A 20696-nucleotide genomic window follows, 5' to 3' on the forward strand; every position below is an offset into this window, starting at 1 on the left:
AGAAGCAGATTAAATGGCACAGTGGTCCAGAGGGCATTGTGGCAGCTGGAAATTCCCTTTGCTGCTGCTCCCACCCTAGACCTGTGCTTAACAGTCCTGCAAAGTTTGTAAGGCTCAAAGCAAAGCAAGACTTTGCTGGTATTGCATTGATCTGGATGCATCACCAATTGCTTTCTGACTGCAGACCTAAGCAGTTTTAATTCCTGTTATCCTTACAGGACAGACTTACTTACCCTAACCTTGGCTTTGTCTGTTTAATTGAGCTCTCACGTTTGACTCATTTCTACACACATGAGAAAGCAGTCATCTATAAAGTTTCCATAATGCTACAAATGCTGGAATCAGTGGACTACAATGACCTTTGATCTGTTTAATACCATAGGAGATGTGTAGTACATGAACATCCACAGCAAAGTGTCAACTGCCCACTCGTCAGTACTGCCACACAGTTTGGATGTGCTTTTAACAACAAGATCTGAGGGACTTCAGATGTTTTGTGAATGTATTTCAAAGTACTGTCTATTCTAGCATAAGACCTCAGATATGCTGGGCCTTACCCTACTCAGACCTTCTGGATAGGCACAAGAGCATTGCAGTGTTTGAATTTGTGTCAGTAGTTCTATTTACAGATATTACTGATACCTCCTGAGAAAAAGGGTTGCAATTCTTCTGATACATTTGGATGACTGTAACAGTTTATGACCAAAAACTCTTTAAGATCTCCTATTGAAAGGTACAAAAAGGAATCAAATTACAGCAACCCCAGGGAATGTCCTTATGTACTTTAGTGAGGCACTGCGATCCTCCAAATCAAAAAGCTGTGATGCAGCTTGTCACATTGCCATTTTAGGAACTGGCACACTTCACATTATCTGTGAGAGATCCTTCAAGCAAATGATTACACAGATCTGTTTAAAGAGAGAAAAAGCAGGAATATTTTGATGGCCATATAATACAGTGTGTGGGGAGGCTGTTCAAAGAGTCTTTTAACATGCTCTTGGGTCAGATGCTTCTCATGTGATGCAGTTAGAAAAAAAGCAAGAAAAAAACCCAAACATGTTATGGGAGATTCCAACTGAAAGCTGTATCATAACATCTTTCGGGAAAGGATGGACTGAAATACCCTTTGCCATCATATTATCCACTTGTATAGAAAAGGAATGCTGAGTTGAGCCAAATTTTAGTCTCTAACCTTCAGACTAGAGAGCTAGAAATCTTTTTAAATATTCTTCTTTCTGAGGTCTTCACACTCCAGAGAAGTCATTCTGAGAACAAAGCTGCGAGCCCAGCTTCCAAGGGCCTCCCATAGAGGCCAGCTGATCCCACCCCAGCTACAGGACAAGAAGGCTGGCAGTGAAGGTGGTACAAGGCCCTATTAAAATGAAATGACTTGTCACAATTGAAGCTCAAATATCAGTGATGGCACCAAGTAAACGTGCTTAAATACTGCACGCCTGTGCTTAATATTCCTCCTAAGAACGGCAGCAGCAGAGGGAAGCGGCTCTGGCACTGAGGGCAGAGACACAAAGTGATGAGGAAGTGCTACAGAGCTGCCTGGACGTGACTTCCATGCTGTTACTGGTTAGACACAATCACACAGCGGCTTTTTCCAACCGTAAAGATTCGACGGTTCTGCACAGCAAAGGTAACAAGAGGGACAGGAGCAGCTCGTGTGCTGACTGGAAACACTCTATTACTTTGCTCGCTGTTACTCGACTTTATAAAACAAAAACACTTACACTCTGAAAATAAAAACTTCTTACATCCGCACCAAATAATGCTAAACCGTTTGCAATGTCACGTTATTCCTCACGGCTGCCCGCGATCTCCACAGCCCCCACCACCCGCCATGACAGGCACCTCCACCGCCGGGGATAGCGTGGGGAGAGCTCCCTCCCTATTGGCCGCTCCTCTTCCCACCCTTCTCTCCTATTGGACGAGACTGCCGGATGGGTGGAGACACTCGCTGAGCGGCAGTCACAGAGGCGAATCACGGCGGAAGAGCAATCGTCCCCGCGGCCAGCGGTGCGGCCAGAACACCCTAGAGCCAATGGGATAGGAGAGAGGGGGAGGCCGGCCGGGCCGGGTGCGGGCCGAGCGCAGGTATTGGGGGGGGGGGGGGTGATCGGGCGCCAGCCGCGGGGTCTCCGCCTGAGCCGGCTCGCTTAATTAAGGGGTGGGCGGGGAGCTCCGGCGCGGGACTGCCGCGGCGCTGCGTGCGGCCGCTCAGCTCCGCGCTGGGCCCGGCGTGAAGGCAGGACACGGCACGGCAGCAAGTAGGTCCGGCAGCTTTGCTGGCTCATGCTGGTGGGAACTGTGTGTTTGCGCGCGTGGCATAACGCTAACATACGTGTGTAAAGTAGAAAATCAAATACCTCTGCTTTCTCCGGGGCGGTACGCCTGCCTGGAGCGGCGCTGGGACGTGGCGTTGGGCCACGGGGCATCGTAAGGCTCCGGCTCGCCTTTTCCTTCGGTAAGCCTTCCGTTGTCCTGCTGCCCGCCGCCAACTCCGTACGGCGCGCCGGGATGCGGCCGGCCGTGCGCTCGCATGGACGAGGGCGCTGAGTCCCGCGCAGAGCACGGCTCGCCGGCTGCACGCTGTGCCCTTGGGAAGAAGAGAGAGCGTTGGTGAGCTTTAAAAAGCGGAGCGAGGGCTTCGAGTCTTTGCTGTAGCACCCCCGGCTTTGTTATTTTTTGCGCTCTGGGGCAAAGTGAAACGTGAATGGCAATTGCAGAGCCTGTGTGTTTGGAGGTGCGTTCCAAGTAAGCTGTGATTGCAGCGGCAGGCACGGCTTGGCAAGAATCTGGAAGTCTTTTCTCCTATAGTTTAGTTGTGTCACTTAGGCTTTCTAAAAGCGTTTTCCTCCTCTTGTGTTTACCAACACCAATGATTGAAACTTAGGAGAACAGGAGGGCTGTCAGTGTCAGTCCAGTTTGCTCTTGATTTAAGTGTAGCAAAGGAAAATGCTTCTCTCCATCTGATTATCATCTACGAGAACAGCCTGCACCAGCAGGAGTTTAATGCTCTCCTTGAGAGTTTAAATATTTTGCCAGACAACAGCAGCTCTCTTGTGCTGTATTTTATATTGGTATTTTTTTACAATGGATGACATGCAAAGCAAAGGATTTGGGTTTGTTGCAGCATAGCAGAATGAAAATAAAAGGCAAGCCAAGGCTGGATGCTGATGTTTGTGTGAGTAGGCCCAGTTTCTGTGAAATCCATAAAGCTGTTTTATCACAACAGAGGAAAGTGGTCCCTTTCACAAAGTACCTGTGCAGAGAGAGAAACAGTACCTCAGACCTTTCTGTAAGCTTTGCAGGGCTGCTCTAAAAGCAGGACTTGCTGTAGTTCCACTTCAGCTGCTCCATTCAAACCGGTACTCAACTCCTGACCTACTTTTTTTGTCCCTTTTTATCTCTGCCACTTTTCTGGAGGGTTTGGTCTTTTATCTCTTAAACATCTTACGATTTTTTGAATCTATCCTAACAGTTTGTATCCATCCACAAGGCTCTGTGTGGCAGTCAGCATGGCCTTGGTGCCAGTTTGTAGTGTAGCTTGGATGAATGAATGGTGGCATTAGATTGGCTCATAAGGGGCCAGTGGTGCAGCAGAGGCTCCCCTCCTCTGTAAGCCATTCATTCAAGGCCCTTGCTTGGCCCAGCACTTGTTTCTTACCGTGAGTACTGGCAGTGGGGCTGCTTAGGAGCCAGTGTGGGTGCCAGTCTTGCTGAAACCTGGAAGACAAATGCCCATTGTCTCTTCAAAAGAACTGGGTTTCCAATGAGCACCTGACATTTGTGCTACAAGCTGAGGATGGTTGGACAGCCCCTTTGGCAGTAACGCAGATTTAGGTCACTTTAAGGCAGCAGTGAATACAACTTCAGAGGATTTGTTGAGAGGATTTGTTGTGGGCCAGTGGCTCCAGTAAAATCCTTAATGCTTTGGAGGCGGTTTCACCTTTTGCTGAAAGCAGAGTGCAGTAAATAAGGGATGGTAAAGCAGAGTTCAGGTATGAATCTGCCTGCTGATGAAAGTATTGTTACATCTCTGCCATTGCCCTTTCTGAGAGTGAATATCAGAATCTGTCTGGCATATAAAATGTCTGCCTGTAATATAACACAAGACTTTTTCCAAGTAATCGTGAGGATTAGGAATTAATGGAATATTTCTGCTGTCTGTTTTCAACTCTTCCAGTGGTCGTGGCATGACTGTGATGTACCAAGGAGGCTTATTGGCTTCTGCTTCTGAAATCTGCAGCATTGCTTTGCGCAATTGTATTGCAGTTTCTTAAATGTTGGGAGGAAAAAATCTTTAATATTTTTGTTGGGTTGTTAAAACCTGAATATTGGTCCTGAACTATGAAAGAATAAAATCCAATTTTTTTTTTTTTCCTTCTCTGGTTTCTTGACACTATCAGGAAGTATTAAGAATTATTTAAATTCCACAGCTCACAGATTTAAGCACTTTGAATCCCATGGCATGCATATTTTAACCCGTAGGCAGGTCTAGAAGGATGTCATGTTTGTATGATTGCACATGATATCTGTATGTTACTTTAAATAAGGCCTAAATCTTCTAACTGAACCAGAATCTAGGCTCTCAGCTATGATCTATGAGCCCCCACATGCTGAGTGGAAATAGCATGTTAAGCACCTGGCAAGTGGAGATTTCTGCCTCAGTAAGAAAAAAATCAGTACAGAAATGTTGGTGTCAGGTACCTTGCTCAGAAAGAACATGGTATCACTGTAAAGCTAACAGGCCTGGTTTCACGGCTGTCCCTGCATTTGTTTCCCATAAATGTACAATTTTTATCACTGAAAGAGGAACAAAATGAGAGGAAAAAGCTTGAAGAGAAGGCAGGGGAGGAACAGTTGTCTGAAAATTTGTTTGGGCGGAATGAGGTTTGCTTTCTAAAATATCTTGAAGGTGCTAGATTTGTTCAGAGCTTTGTGTAAGAGCGGAATCTCACACTCCTCCTTCCTTCCATCCCCTGAAGTGAATTATAGTTTCTTTAATGAGAAGCAAGAATCTGTCACGGAGCTTTGAAGCATCTACTCTGACCTCTCAGGCTAGCTGGTAGACAGTGAAATGTACTGGTTGACCTGCAAGTGCTTGATTCCCATGTGACTGCGTCCAAGTCACATGGCTTCTTCAGCTTCCTTCTCTGAGCTGGATTAATGCTCTCGTTTTGCTTATGGATAGGTGGCTGAGAATCAGGTGTCTGAAGCTGCTGCTTTGCTGAGCTGACTTAATAAGTGATAAAACGAATTTCTGCTATCACCTATCTTCAGAGCTTCCTGAAATCGTAGCTCTAAGGCTGTTTTATATTAGCCTCAGCAGGGGCAGAGCACACCTCCTCTCTTTGATACCTTAAAAACAAAATAAAAAATAACAAAGCAAACAAAAAACAGCCATTCCTTTGCTTTCTGCACCGTACCGCTCCTTCCTTTGCTATTCTGCACAGCAATAGTGTGGAAAGAGGCCAAAAATTTCCAGCTCCCGGCTGTTTCCCATCCAGGTGGCTTTGCTTTTAAGCACAAGGCGATATGAGGGAATAGAGATCATGTCTTTCCCTTTCTTTTCTCAACAGTCTCTGGGCAAAGAGAAGAACTGCTTCTGAAATTCATCTGGTTAATCTACAGTCAAAACATGGAAGACAGCATGTAACTCCTGCTTAGTGGCTTATGTAAAGCTGAGGCTGCAGGTTACTAGGAAACTTCTGCTACCTGCTAACACTTGTAGGAGTGTTGTGCAAGAGCTGAGCTCTCTAACTTGTTTAGCAGTCAGCCAGCATTTGAAGTGAAATGTTGTTTGGCTCATACAAAACAAATATCAAGCACTGTGAAATCTCCTTTGTGAATATCAGGGTGCTAATGGGAGAGGTGAAGCGTAGAGGCAGAAACTATGAAAGCTGTGGCAGGGAAAAAATGTTAAGTTGACCACGTCCATTTGGGTCAGTGCTGTGTTTGCTGTTCTCCCAGTTAGGGAGATTTTAACTGAATGGATTGTTGTGTCTGATGTGACAGCAGATAAAATCAGCAACTAGGAGTCGCAAAGCCTGCCTGCTGAAATTGTGCCTATTTTTCAGGCTTCCAATTGTTTGCTCTGCAGTATTTACTGTTTCTCTTTCTTTTGGCTTCCCTTGTCCTCTCAAGTCTTGTGTAGTGCTTGGCTGAGCCCCTCCTGAGTGCTCCCTGTGCAAACGACGATGATCACGTTCATGAACAACTCGGACAGTGAGGATGAGCCCTGTAATGAGAGAACATCTCTGATGTCTGCAGAGAGCCCTCCAGTACCTTCCTACCAGGATGGTCTGCAGGCCTCAGAAACAAGGGAAGCACAGACACATAGGGTATGTATGCACCCTTCTTGGGAGTAAAGAAGTGGGGTATGAGGATAAATGTTGTCTCGTTACCCACCTCAGTCCCTCCCAGCAGGCTGTCTTCTAAGATTGGCTATAGCATACGTTATTGCTGCCCTTGGCCAGCAGCTGTAATGCCTGTTCATATTTCCTCCACTGTGACTTTTCCCTTTTTTACTCCTCATACATACTCCTCCCCCTTCCTTCCTTTTGGTAAAGATGTAAGCTTTTAATCGGGATGTGATGTACATATGACTCTTGCAGGATATCCTTTCCAGCCTTTTTGTTTTGCCAGAAGTGTTGGAACAAAATCTAGTTTTACCACTAGTGAAGCAGCATGGTAAAGCACGCACAGTGCTGCTGTGAGAGCAGGAATCGCTCAGGTTTTTATACTACCTTCGATAGAATTTATTCTGTCCCAGTTCTCTGCACCTTGTCCTTCATGTCAGTCCATGTATGTGTCTGTCTCTCCGTATGTGCATTGAAGAGCCCTCACATATTCACCGTTCTGTATTAAAAACTCTGTTGCAGCCTGTCTGTAATGGAGTTTCTAGTTGCATTGCTCAGTCGGTACCATCTTATTAGGAACAAGTTGGTGTGCTGTGGTTGCCCACAGAAGCCTCAGCCAATATAATGGAGTGAAGCTTTGAGCACGAAGGAAAAAGTCTCACGTATTTGCTAATTCTTCTTTTCAGAAGAGGCAAACGGGTAGCAGCCGTAGCCCAAACAATGTTGCTGATGAGGATGCGTCTGACTCGGATGTTCGAGTGAGGGAGAGTGCCTTGGAAAATGAAGAGGAGGAACTGACTCTGAAATATGGAGCAAAGCATGTAATCATGCTTTTTGTGCCTGTCACCCTTTGTATGATTGTTGTCGTCGCCACCATAAAGTCAGTGCGCTTCTATACGGAGAAAAACGGGCAGCTGTAAGTGGGGTCTTCAAAACAGCCTCAGAGTACATGGGATCCCTAGTATTACACATGTTCCACACGCACGCGTCTGTGTACACAGACTGCTTTCTTGGCAGGCTGGGGGAGCCTTTACACAACTAAAGGTGGCTGTGTAAGCATACCAAGGCCAAAGATGAACGCAGCATATTTTTAGTAAGTTTTTTTTCTGTACCTGCGTTACACTGATTCATTAGTGCTGTCATTAGGCATTAGCCTGTGAGTAGCATAGTAATGAAGTTGCTTCATACTGTGGTATAAAAGACCCAGGCTTAACTCCTAGTCTGTTCACTCTGTGGCTGGCAGCAATCAGGGAATAGCATGTTCATTTGGATGAGTGTCTCATTTCCTGATGACATTTTTGTTTCTTAAAGACTCATGGTGTGGATACATAATTCCATCTAGCTCTTGCTGATTGTGTCCAAGAGTGTTCCTGGGGCTATGACCCCACTTATCACGGTGGGTAGATAAATGGAACCAAAGAAAAATGGGGGGGAAGGAATGTGATGAAAAGGAGTAAAACAGCCTATGACACTGGATTCCCTATTGCGGAGCAACACCTGGGATGTATCCTTGTCGTTATCATGAAGAGGGTCCAGAGGCATGAAGTAAAAATCAGTGGCCTGGAGAAAAATTCTCAGACTTGGTCACTTATGCTCTCGGAGTTTTTCTTTAGAGCTTTGCCAGCCACAGCTATTCTGTAGGAATGTGCTTGTGTTTAAAACAAGTAATCTTTAGTTGATAATTAACTGGAGCCTGGCCCCTTCAAAGGATACATCTCACGTTTACTGCCCTTGGCAGTCATATTTCCCTTTCTTTCCCACGTACACACAGAGATTTGTTTTTATCTTAGGGCAGTTATTTGGAAGAGAATATATGTACTTCACACGGCTTTGCTTTATACTGCAGGATCTACACCCCTTTCAGTGAGGATACCCCATCTGTGGGCCAGCGTCTCTTGAACTCGGTGTTGAACACTATCATAATGATCAGCGTCATCGTTGTAATGACTGTGTTCTTAGTTGTGCTTTATAAATACCGCTGCTATAAGGTAAAGCATTCATGACAGAGCCTTCTCTACGTGTATTCTTTAAGCATGTTCAAGTGCTTGCATGTCAGTGAGAAATTAAGGCACCACATGGGCTAGTGCAAAACTTAGTCATGGCAATAATCTCATTGTAGAGAAGCTACAATGTAAAATTCTGGACAAGCTGAGTTAGTAGTATTCTTGCCTGTGAACGTGCCAGTGGATGAGAAGGATGGAATGTAGAATGAAAGAATTAGGGAGAGTTAGCAGGAACTGACTCTCTCCTCCTTTACTAGCTGTGGGGAAGGTCTTTGGAAACTGGAGAAGTGAAAAAAGAAAGTTGGACAATGCAAAGTTCTGTTAGTAGTGCATGCAGTGCTGCAAACTGTACAGTGAGGAACAGCCTCTTCAGTCACTGTCTTTTTTTTACCCTTAATAGTTCATCCATGGTTGGCTAATCCTGTCCTCTTTTATGTTGCTGTTCCTCTTCACCTACATATATCTCGGGTAAGTAGAGATGTTGCAGGTAACGTGGCAGTTCAGAACTAACCCTTTCACCTCTTTGAAGAAAATCCCCAACTTCATGAACAGAATGTCTTTCCCCTTCTCCAAAGTGACCTTTTTTTAAAAAATAAAAATGAAAGACTAATTCTTTAATGGACAATGCCTGATTTTTACAGTACATACTCTACAAAATTCACTAGGAAGTGATACAGTGAGCATAATGTGAACTGACTGAAACTTATTGTACAGAGGTGCATTGATAACAACTCAGGAAATATAGGTATAAATTGTCAGCATCCTAGGATATGTTATAAGTTGTTTTAAGAGTTGTCATAACAAACTGTTTGGTTAGGTAGAGGTTCCCAATACGTGCTGTCAGTTTGTGTGAAGCCTCTGAGAACCAAGTGTGAAGGGACTTTATGTGCTAAGCTGCTTCTCTGGTTTGTCTCACTTTATCCTCAGGCTGTATCTCTTCAAGCTCATTTCACTGCATCCAAGTTTAGAAAGAATAAAGTTTTTAACTTTCAGTTTATGTATTTCTAATTCATCTTCAGTATTGAACATCATAGTTCTCGTGGTTTACCTGTATTTGACTTCTTAGCTAAAGACTGTCACATAGCCTATCTTAAATTTACTCTTGAAATCTGGCCTGCTCAAATCCTTGAAATCTCCTCAGGATTAAGGCAGCGTGGTCCTTGACTGCATGCATAGGGTTTCTAATTTCCTGTACAGGGAACAGAGGGTTAAGAACACCAGCTGGCTGCAAAGCAAGTTCCCTTGTGATGAGGCCTGCTTCTGTCCTGCTTCCTTTTGTCTCATAGGAGGCTTGTTTAACTACAACTAGTGAGATGCTTTTTGTCAGGTGTTTGTTTGTTTGTTTTTGGCTCAGCTGAATTTCCCTCTTGTATTCCAGTGAGGTGTTGAAGACATACAATGTGGCCATGGATTACCCCACGGTTATCTTAATCATCTGGAATTTTGGAGCTGTTGGAATGATTTGCATCCACTGGAAAGGTCCCTTGCAGCTCCAGCAAGCATATCTCATTATGATCAGTGCTCTGATGGCATTAGTTTTTATTAAATATCTACCTGAGTGGTCAGCATGGGTGATTCTAGGTGCAATCTCTATTTATGGTAAGTCCAGGTTGTGAATCTCAAGGCTCATGGAGAAGTTACTCTGTGGAATCTCAGGGCTGTGTGTGCAATTCAGAAAATGACTTTATCATGCTTACAGCTTCAGAAAGAGGCAGGTGGGCAGTTAAGTTGATTCCCTGACTTGTTCACTTGTTCTTGTAGTTACTGTACTTCTACCATGTCATTCCTTCCTTAGAGTGGAATGCTCATTTGAGGAAGTGCTGAACCACATCTAATTGTTGGCAGGGATGGCTGGATTTTTATCAGTAGCAACCTGATAGTCTTGCAGGTTTCAATTAGCAATTATGAAGAAATCACAGATTTTGGTATGAGTTAAAAGTTTGAAGCGAACCTGCAGAACAGGAGGTATCTGCAAGGTAACATTTAGATTGGTGAGGAGTTATGACAGAGATAGAGAGTAAGCAAAGAGGAATTGGACCAAAGGGCTTGATTCACCTGAAAAATAGACTTAGTGTATGTAGTGACAGATTGTAGAACATAAAGTACCCTCAGTCCTTCTCTAAACTATTTTGTGTAATCTGTCATCTACTTTCATAGAAATAATGTGCTCTCAAAGCAAACAAACAAAAAAACAACTCAAGTATTAACACAATGAAAATTCTTAATTGTCATATTAAGCCTTGGGGATGGTAATTAAGTGAAACATGTCTTTAGAGACTAGCAGCTGGAATTACACAGAGTGGCAGGAAACTCCATTCAGGAAGTTATCCAGTAAATACTGATAGATGCCAGTATGAGGGATAAATAGTTTTTTAAGCACTAGGAATGTAAAATGTGTTGCAGCTTAAGATGAGATTGTCTGGCCCCTTTCTCTTTGCAGATCTGATTGCTGTTCTCTGTCCTAAGGGGCCACTGAGAATGCTAGTAGAAACTGCACAGGAGAGAAATGAGCCCATTTTTCCTGCATTAATATATTCCTGTGAGTAAGATCAAAATATTGATGTTTTTAACCACATTAAAATTGCAGCCATTTTCTGTCTCAAATCAATAAGCACTATTTTAGTTACTTCCTTGCCCTCAGATTGGTGTGCATTTATGTCCTGTTACACTCTGTTTGTGGAAGACCTTGTTTATCACTTAAATGGTACTAACTCTAATTAGCTGCAGCAGGGGCAGGTTTGCCTTGTGAAGCTGAAGCATTCAAAAGTCAATTTGTCTTTCCATGAATACACTGCAGACCGTGCCTCTTTGTTCTGCGTACAAAAGCTTTGTGTGGACAGCAGTGTTTGCAAAGTTATTTAGTTAGATGATGCCCTCTCAGTACCCATATTCCTTCTGCATGTGCTTTATAAACATACTTAAGTGTTTAATGAGGTTCCATCTTTTCCTGTAGCTTTCTCTTCTGTGCACAGTGTAGATGGAAGTGCTTAGAATGTACTTGCTTTGTTTTCTCACTGTGTGGCTGCTCCCTTCAAGTGGCTTTATGCAAATATTGCTTTGTAAACAAAATCAGTCATCCCTTCACTGGCTTTTGTAGGCTGCTTAGCAGTGCCCTTAGCTGTGTCCTGTACCCTTGTCCACAAAGGTATTTGTATGCTTAAGATTAGGTTAGGTAGAAGGTGGGAGACGTAGGACTCCCAGGATCTGGGCTCATGTGCTTCATGGGCCTCAATGACTTCCATTATGTCTTTCTGAGGATGAAAGGCTATTTCCAAACGTTCGGCGCCGTGCTGAGGATGCCTACAACTTGGCTGTTATGGTTTTTTTCAAGTATTTAGTGCTATATAAATGCTCTTTTGTGTTCCAAGTAGAGGTTCAGTTGACTTCAGCTTGGAATGGAAGTGAAACATAAGTCCTTTTTATTTGAGATTCTGTTACGTTGGCCTGAGATGACCTAGATGAAGCCTCCTAGATGTTTTAGCTAACATACAAGAGTTTCCTTCAAGGAGAATGCAATTCAACAAGTAATAAATACTGAACCACAAGTTCTTGTGCAGAACGACAGTGTCTCCATTGCAAGACCACATTCTGTGGATATCTCTAGATGTAAAAACATCACGTTGGCTGAACTTGTAATGGAATAGCAGACACTGTTTGCCTTGGCTTTTTTGTTAGTTTAGTTAAGCTTCAGTGAAAACAGGAAGACTGATGTACACTTAAATAAAAAGCTGATTTGAGTTCCCTTCCACTGATCTCAGAATGGCTCATATCCCTTCTTAAATTAGGGATCTCAAGAATAAACCCACAAACATTCTTCAGTTGTTCTTGGGACCAAAACAGAAATTGCCCATATTTTGACAGGAAAAATAATAACAAAGAAAAAGGCAGAAAGAAAACCAGCACTGAGCTCCAACGTGTCTTTCGCTTGTGTGATTTACCTTTAGCAGAAGAGGGGGAGTATGCCATCCAACTTAACCAACTGAACCAACTTAACATTTGTACTAGCATCATTTCCGGGGCAACTGTTCCCTTTGAACAGATGAGACAGAAACCAGGAGGAAAACAAAGGAGATGAGGACCCTTGTTTCGTATTTTTGCTTTCTTCAGCCTATAGAGAAGACAATACTGACTTGTGCTCTGAGACTCTTAAAAATTGAACAGATACACTGTCTTAACTTGCTCTGACCTTGCCTTCTAAGGAACTAGGGAAACAAACTGAAAGCCAGTAGCATTTACAAGGGGAAGTGTTTATGTTTTCAGTGATAGCTAAATACTTAACTGCTCTGAGCTACAGTGACTGGTATTCTAAGCAGCTGATAACTTTCTCTTTCTTCTCTTTCTCTCCAGCTGCCATGATATGGACAGTTGGAATGGCAAAACCAGACACGGCAGCAAAAGGACAAAGCCAACAGATGTGGGATGCAGGTATGCTTGCATGTCACTCTCCTATATAGAGCAGTGGCCCATGGAAATAATATGTATGTTTGCAACTGCAAGCAAATGCAAGCCCTTGAATCTCAAAGGACACACTTTTTTGTAGTATTGCTACGTTAGTTGCAGAACTTAATGCTGTTCTTAAACCCTCCTCTTTGAACTGGCAGCGAAAATTATTAGATGATGCTGGGTGTTCCAGTATTCAAGCTGCCTTTACTCAAACTAACAAAAACCCATCTTGAGATGTACTGAAGTCAAAGGTGGAAGCGGGTTCTGAGTTTTTTGTTTAACAGCTTTACCAGTTGGTGATGGTTAATTACAACATAGGCTTGTAACAGTGATGCCAATGAACTGTGAACTTGAGTGCATTTCAGTGTGTCGTGTTCATACAACTGCCATGAAACAGATGTGCTCTAACCTAGCTCTAAGTTCAATCTGGCTTACTCTGACAAAGAAGATGGACATTCTTACAATTACCCTTGGGTAGAGGTTTGGGCAGTTACACAGCAGTAGCTGATGTGTTCCAATTTCACGTTCTAGCTGGTCCTGTGTCAATTTGTGTGTCACTGCTTAAAATGCAAATTAAACTGCAGTTTTGAAAGTGATTGAATAAAATCTGACTTTTTTTCTATCTGGTCCTATTGCACTTCAGAGCAGCTTTTTATGCTAAAGAAATACACTGTGTTCTGAGGTTTTACAATGGAACATACTGCTTATTTTCAGGCTGAAGTAACAGATATACAACAGACCACGGGGACACAATCCTACTTTTAAATCTAGCACAGAGCAGGGGCAAACTACACTGTTGGGTTTACTGAATGCATCAGTGGAAACTGTCTGTCCCAGGTCATGGTCTGCTTGCATCTGCAGTGGCAGCATCCAGTCAGGCTGACATGAACTGGAAAGTTTGTAGAGTGCTTCTGAAAAATCTGAACTGTCAGCTAGAGTAATGTCTCACAGACCAGATGCTTCTAAAAGCACATGGGAAAGATGAAAGCTGTTGGTTAGATGTGTTTAACAGGATTTATAAGAAAAAAAAAAAAAGAAAAAAAAAAAACCAACAACAACAAAACACTTGTGAAGAAGGAAATGTCTACTTACCTGTGCATGATCAGCCAACTCCAATGTCAGTGTGATTCAGGGCAGAACTTTTCTCACAAATGGCTGTTCTCCTAGTCATCCACTTCTTTGTTGTGCTACCTGAGCACTTCCACCCTAAAGAAGTAACAATATGGCGCTGTGTGTTAACTTTACTCAGTTTCACTTGTCACTTTAGCCTGCACAGACAGCAGATATTAGTACGTCTGACAGTTTGATCCAGAGACTGAGAATTGAGGTGAAATCTCCCTTTGTCTTTAATGACTGGTAGATAAATGCTTAATTTTGTGCATTTACTCACCTGTTTAGGCCACTGAACTCCTGGATAGCAGCCAAGCGAGCTGTGAGCATGCAACCATCTGGACTGTTCCAAATAACAACATGCATGTTTTCACCAAAGACACTGAATGTCTATGATTGACTGTTTTGTTTTTTTCCTTCTTGGACTATGTTTGTGGAACCAACAAGAAGATGGGAGAGAGAACCACAGTAGCACTTCACATTCAGACTCCCAGATTTTGGACACAAGGAGCCCTGCTCCCAGCCATCCCATCACTTCAGAGGAAATGGAAGAGGAGGAACGTAAGAGAAGCTTGATACATTGTTTTCAGTGCAGTCAGGACCACGGCCTGGCATTTGTACTCCTGGTGGTTAACACTGTAACTCATTTGGGCCTAATTGCAGTTTACTTGAAAAGCTGTGACTTGCTGAGGAATTGAGGTCCTATTCTGACTCCATTAGTTGCTGCTGCAGTATCTGTTCTGGGTTTGTGGTTGCAGTGACATGCCTTTGGCTACGCAGACAACTTAAGCAGTTCCTTCTTCCCCTTGCACCCCCCTCCATTCTGTCTTCACGTTTCCTCAGCTGGAGGGCAGCACAAAGAAGCACCTCTGAGAAATAGGTTATGCAAAAAATAATTGCAGAAGAACAGTTGGAAGTCTTGGCTTCCTCAGTAATCTCTGGAGGTAATCCCTTTTACCTCTGCAGAATGCCAAAGGTTTAGCTTGGTTAGTAGCCAGGACTAGCAACCTTTGCCTGGTCCCCAGGGTACAAGACTTGGTTCAGGAGGAAGCAAAACAGGAGAAGTAAGACTTGTTTTCTTTTCCCTTCCACTTCTTGTAGGAGGTGTGAAACTGGGCCTTGGAGACTTCATATTTTACAGTGTGCTGGTTGGGAAAGCAGCTGCCACACCTAGTGGAGACTGGAATACTACACTGGCCTGCTTTGTGGCCATTCTCATAGTAAGTGAGCAAGTTTTTGAAACTGCCATGGTCTTATTTAGCATAGCAGTATATTGCCTGCAGCTAAGGACAAGTACAAACAGCTAACAACTGCTAAATCACTCCAGGCAATGTCCTGGGTGCTCAGGTGAAAGCACCCGTGGATTTCCTAGCTCAGCACTCTGTCTATAAAGACAGGCTTTAAGTGACTTCTAGGAGAAGCTGGGTGACATAGGCTGGGAGGGAGGACTCCTCAGAGCAGAGCCAAATGTGGAGATGGTGTTGGTCAGACAGACCGAAGGAAAACAGCAACAGCTGAACTGCTTGCATATTTGCTTCAGTGTTAGAGACTGAGGACTGAGGTCCCTTGACTGTGGGAAAGCACTCCTCTATCTCTCAGGCCTTATACCCCATTCCGTGTCTTTTAAGGTGCTGTTAAATTTGTTCTGGTTTCTTCTCAGTTTCGTAATTCTGGTGCTGTGTGGCTTTCTGCTTCCAAAACTGTCCCTGCAGTGTCCAGGCAGTGGGCACATCTTTTAATTACACTGTGGAGTAGGTGTAAGCCAGTTATGGTCCACGAAGAGTATGAAGAACAGAGCCATAGAGTCAGTTGGATTGTAGCCAGCCATGCAGCCCAGAAACAATGATTTAAGAATAAATAAATCAAATCCCACCAGCTGATCCCTAGCAAACAGATGTTTGGTGGAGCCCAGTGTGAATGTTGTCTCTGAAGCTTCATCATCATAAAGGAAGACAAAAGGGCTCAGATAAGAGAAGTAATCCATACCTAAATATACTTAATCCAACTGTACTGTATATCCCAAACCTTTACAAGCTTACACGTTTTCTAGGAGATGGATTTTAGCCTGCTACGAAATAAAAGCAGAATTCACTTCTTATAATAAGCAATCCAATCAGAAGAACAGCAGTGGGATATTTTTTGGTGATTTTTTTTTTTTTTTTTTTTCCTCCTAAGAGACCTTGAAATGTGTGAGGGTGGTACAAGTATGTGCTGCTGTGTGTTAGAGCTGCCCAGTGAAACTCCTTACAATTCAACAGGACTACATGGTTTATCTGCTGGTTCAGTAATTGGTGTAGAACAGAATGTAATCTGGTGTACACAGAATGGTGTATACAAACAAAACAACACATAAAATAATAAAACAAAATATAAGATAATCTGAAAATAAATTAAGCTCTCAGTATGTCAGCATAAGCTGTTTACACTAATTTCTGGAGCTGTGCTCTAGAATTGCTGAGGAATATACTTGGCCAGCTGTTTAGATAGATGAAAATGTGTGGAAATATATCTCTAATTGGTAGTTCAGGCAGGCTTCAATTTTTGTACAGTGTGTCTAGCTTCCTTATATATTAGATTGTTACCAGAGGTATGTTTCTGGGCTTCTTACTTTATTTCCTTTACTCTCTCTGGCAGGGTTTATGTTTAACTCTCTTATTACTGGCTGTTTTTAAGAAAGCACTACCTGCTCTTCCCATCTCCATCACCTTCGGCTTGATCTTTTACTTCTCAACAGACAACCTTGTGCGACCGTTCATGGACACCCTGGCCTCCCACCAGCTGTATATTTAGAAGAAGTGGGAGTTGAAGAATTCTTTTTAAGCTTTGCAGTGAAGTATGGTACACTGTTTGGAATAAGTCATAACGTTTTTCACCTAGTGCCATATATTTGTAAGGAAAACAGTAACTCTGTGACATGATGTGTACTAAAAAGCTAGCTACGTGTTAAGCTGAACTTTTTCACAGGACTCCTAACTCTCGGACTCCAATGGAAAGCCTAGCTCATTGCAGATGTCAGAGCATTACTTAAATGTTATTTAATGTGCGAACTGGTTCTAAAGAGCAAGGAAACCTGTATGTAGTGCGGGGTACTGGAGAGATGAAGGGTCTGATCTCTGCTTCCAGAAGCTCAGGCGTTCTAGCCTTGGAATTGCAGTCAAGTTTTGCTGTGCTCTGGAGTTTTTAGCATTTCAGACTTTTGAAGTGTTGTGTGCATGTGTAGGGAAAGTCAGTCTTGCTTGTAATTAGAAAAGCACAGCAGTATGCAGAGAACAGAGCATCACACCTCGTCGTGAGCACTAAACTGATGTGTGATGCCGAACTTTATAAGCTGGACTGCATAATTGCCCCAGTTGTCTCTCTTTGTTCTGAGCCTAGTGAGACATGGCTGCCATGGTTCTAGATGGGATGTCAGCAGTAGGATGTCTGAACATCAGGCTTCTGTTTCTGCGTGCATCCCCCTGGGCAGCCAACAGCTGAAGGCAGGGCTGACTGTTAAGCAGATCGGATCCTCAGCGTGGAAATCATTGCACAGCTCCCAGTAAATCAGTTGACCTGTAACTTCTTCTGTGTACCTCTGGTCTCATTTCTGTACGTTGTCATAACTATTCCACAGGAGGACTTACCTTCCCTCTATGAAGAGGTCCTCTGATGCTGACTGAAGCTTGGTTTACCTTTTTTGGTACTGTTATTTAAAGAGCTTTTATTACAAATTTTAAAATAGCTATTTAATGTAAAAGGAACTCTTTTGAAAATACTGTCATAATTTGTATCAAAATATGGGGGTGCAAACACCAATTTGCTGTGACGTTACGTAAGGCACCACTAATGCTGGAAATGTTGACACAGCCTCAAGTGACTTCATTTAAAAAAAAAAAAAAAAAAAAAAAAAAAAACACAAAAAATCACATTGTGTTGCCAGTAAAGAAAAACAGGTCTGACTCTATCCTTACTAGTTATTCCTTCCAGTTATTACTTAATCACTGTTTTCCTCCAGATTTTAAGAACATTTTATTTCTACTCTGAGGGTCGTTTTTAGCAATAGTTCTGTGACTTCCTTTTTTCTTCTTACACGAGTGTGTAACAAACAAGCTCTGTTTTCTTTGACAGCTGATCAGTATCAGCGTTTAAAACTGAAACATAATGCAGGGCTTTTTGAACAATGCACTGTCACTGAGAGATACAGAACTTCAGGTCTGAGAATCCTTTTTAGATAAGGCTTTGAAGTATGCCTTTTTAAGATAATGTTTTTTTTCCAGTAGACTCCTTCAAGCTAATCTACTTTTTGATATTTTAACAAGAACATCAGGTAGGTGCTTCAAACAAATCTTTAAAAAGCACGTAAGGTGTTTTGAGTGGTGTGTCTTAGTTTGGACAAGTACATAATTTTTGCTCTTGGTTTAGTTTGCTGTTCTTACTACTTAAATTTGCAATGTTTGAATGTAAAATTTGCAGACAACTAATTATTACTGATAGCTATTTTCCTTTGGAAACAAACTGTCTGCTTGTTTTTTAAGGTTTATATAAATTAGTTGTTCTTTTTCTTTTTAACAAAAACAGTTATGGGGCCAAATCAAAATACAATCACTTGCAATCATGATTTTATATTTTATACTGCATGGTGTAGATGATGTGAAATACTTTATATATAAGAAAAAATCCTGCTTGGCTTAACAGGGCTGTAGCATATTGTTATAAGTAATTTATTTTTCTGAAATTAAGTTGATATATGAAGGAAACTGGGTGGATCCTTCTTACAGAAGTATCATTAATAGAGCTTGAGTTCTATGTAGATTTGTGCTTACAATGACTGGCCCCTGAGCAAATTCTGCATAACTTATAATTTAAAAGGTGACTGAGCAATGGATTCTGTCAGTGCAACTAAATGTACTTGCTTGGTGAGTAAAGGGGTATATTGTGTGTGCATATACTGGAGTGGTTCTAACTGTGTAAACGTTTATATGTATTTGCTAATATGTATTCACTGTGAGTGTGTGTATATGTATGTATATACACATACAAGAGTTTTAAAATGATGTTGAGTGATCTGTCATCTCCTTGGGCATTTCCACTTGCGTATGAAAGTGAAGTTCTGTTCATGTTGTTAGCATTGCACAGGATGGCACAGGATTTATGTTTTGCCCTTCAAAAAGGATGAACTGTAGCCTAGGAGCTACGTGAGGAATGGGCTCAGTGATCCTGCAACTTGAGTGAGTGTGTGTGTGTGTGTGTGTGTGTGTGTAGCAACTGTCTTTTCTGTACACTCACTGATTTCGCCTCACTGCATGCTCTGCTAAGCTGCAGTTTGACCTTGGAGAAATCCTAAATACTGCTGTTGGTTTGCCTCCATGAAAATGTACAGCTGTCAGGTAGGTTAGGATGACAACTACTTTAATGTAGGTGTCACTCAACGGCTTGAAGTCCTATAGGAGATGCCATGTGTTTGTATTTTCCTACATCTACCCTATCAAACCTTCTTTCCAATTTAGAATGAGTGTTTCATTATATCTGGACTAAAGCACAGCTTGGGCATAGAACAATCCCTAATGTGTAAGACTGAAGAATATCCAGGAACAAAAATGCAGTGGTAAGCCTGCCTAATGCTGGGGGATATGCAGCATTTATTGCCTTCCTTCCATTTCCATCATATTGCTACAGATTTTCTATCATTTCCCACTAAATTCAAGATGTTTGAAGTTGATGCTGTCAGCTGTCAAGGAGTTAAGTGAATATGAACTGTTTATTTTTTCCTTCATGCAACTCATTTGTTTGACAGGTGCCCAGGAGCACATTTCTGGGAGGTGTCAGTGTTCAGTACTATTTATCGCTCAGTATTAAAAAGATATAAATAAATCCAGACTGTGAAGTGGAACTAGCTAAGCTTCTTGATATAGAAACCTGAGCCAGGTATGGGGCCAAGCAGTGGGAGTGGAAGTTTTCCAGAACTGAGAACTGTTTGAGTCCTATCGAATGCAGCCTGAACAATGTGTCAGCTTCTAGGCCAACTCAGGGGTTAGGACAGTGCAGAAATAAATGGTGTGAAGCCTAGTGGTCCTTAACTGCTGCCTTGCAGGGCCTGAAGAATCAGAAGGAGGCAGAGTAGGGAAAGCTTTAGGTCTATTTTGTCCAGCGTCCCTGGTTGGCATGAATTCAAGGATATCATCCCAGAATAAAATCTGAGCAACTCTGCAGCTACCTTGCATTTAAGAGTAACAGCAAACATTAAAAAAAAAAAAGTCCAACATTTTAACTTACGCAGTACCTGTCCTCAAGCTTTACAAAGCTAAATATAAGCAGTTAGAATTCTCCCTGACTTGGTAGGGCTGCATCTATTTATGGAAGAACTCAAGTCATTATTCAGAACTGATGTAGGGCAGGGCAGGGTATCTAAGGCTGCAGGTAGGTAGGCAGTCAGAGTTATTTTTAAAGCCACAGCTTTGATGTACCAACAAATAGTTAATAACAATGGTAATAGTGCAAACAGGATTATTCCAGCAGGATCTCCTTGCCCCTTTACTGTTCCAGAAAACACATGCCATCTCTTTAAGCCCCCACCAAATACAGTTTTTATATATTACTGGAAAGGTAATCAGAGCTATGCTTGTTTTCCAAATATTGTGCTAATAATTAGTCTTACAGCAGTGTTACAGCAGGTTTCAAGAGGCATGGAAACTATTTGATTTTCTTCCTTAATATAGAGGAAAAAAAAACAATCTGTGATTTTTGGCCTTCTGTGATTTGGGTGAGCAAACCAAGGACCAAAATGGCAAAC

General features: G+C 42.4%; 2 protein-coding genes across 6 annotated transcripts in view; one reads left to right on the forward strand and one right to left on the reverse strand.

Annotated features, from left to right (window-relative positions):
* ITPKB (inositol-trisphosphate 3-kinase B) overlaps positions 1 to 2484 on the reverse strand; it is a 71574-nt gene extending 69090 nt beyond the window's left edge. Inside the window, exon 1 of the mRNA XM_052687280.1 lies at positions 2376 to 2484. The gene's annotated coding sequence lies outside the window, so the exon portion shown is untranslated. The remainder of the gene's footprint in view (positions 1 to 2375) is intronic.
* PSEN2 (presenilin 2) lies at positions 1991 to 18960 on the forward strand. Of its 5 annotated transcripts, none has more exons than XM_052687304.1 (11): positions 1991 to 2103; positions 6157 to 6353; positions 7058 to 7287; positions 8218 to 8359; positions 8775 to 8842; positions 9753 to 9973; positions 10815 to 10913; positions 12722 to 12799; positions 14375 to 14488; positions 15029 to 15147; positions 16562 to 18960. In XM_052687304.1, the coding sequence occupies exons 2-11, from the start codon at positions 6210 to 6212 to the stop codon at positions 16715 to 16717; spliced, it is 1371 nt and encodes a 456-aa protein (XP_052543264.1). In that variant the 5' UTR covers positions 1991 to 2103; positions 6157 to 6209; the 3' UTR covers positions 16718 to 18960. The 5 variants fall into 5 exon arrangements, with proteins under 5 accessions (XP_052543264.1, XP_052543293.1, XP_052543284.1 ...); XM_052687333.1 differs by having other exon boundaries at positions 14378 to 14488; XM_052687324.1 differs by lacking the exon at positions 1991 to 2103 and adding an exon at positions 2163 to 2276.
* The last annotated feature ends 1736 nt before the right edge of the window (positions 18961 to 20696 follow it).

The sequence above is a fragment of the Tympanuchus pallidicinctus genome, unplaced genomic scaffold (genome assembly GCF_026119805.1).
Source record: "Tympanuchus pallidicinctus isolate F22 unplaced genomic scaffold, pur_lepc_1.0 scaffold1, whole genome shotgun sequence".
In the NCBI taxonomy this organism is placed as follows: domain Eukaryota; kingdom Metazoa; phylum Chordata; class Aves; order Galliformes; family Phasianidae; genus Tympanuchus; species Tympanuchus pallidicinctus.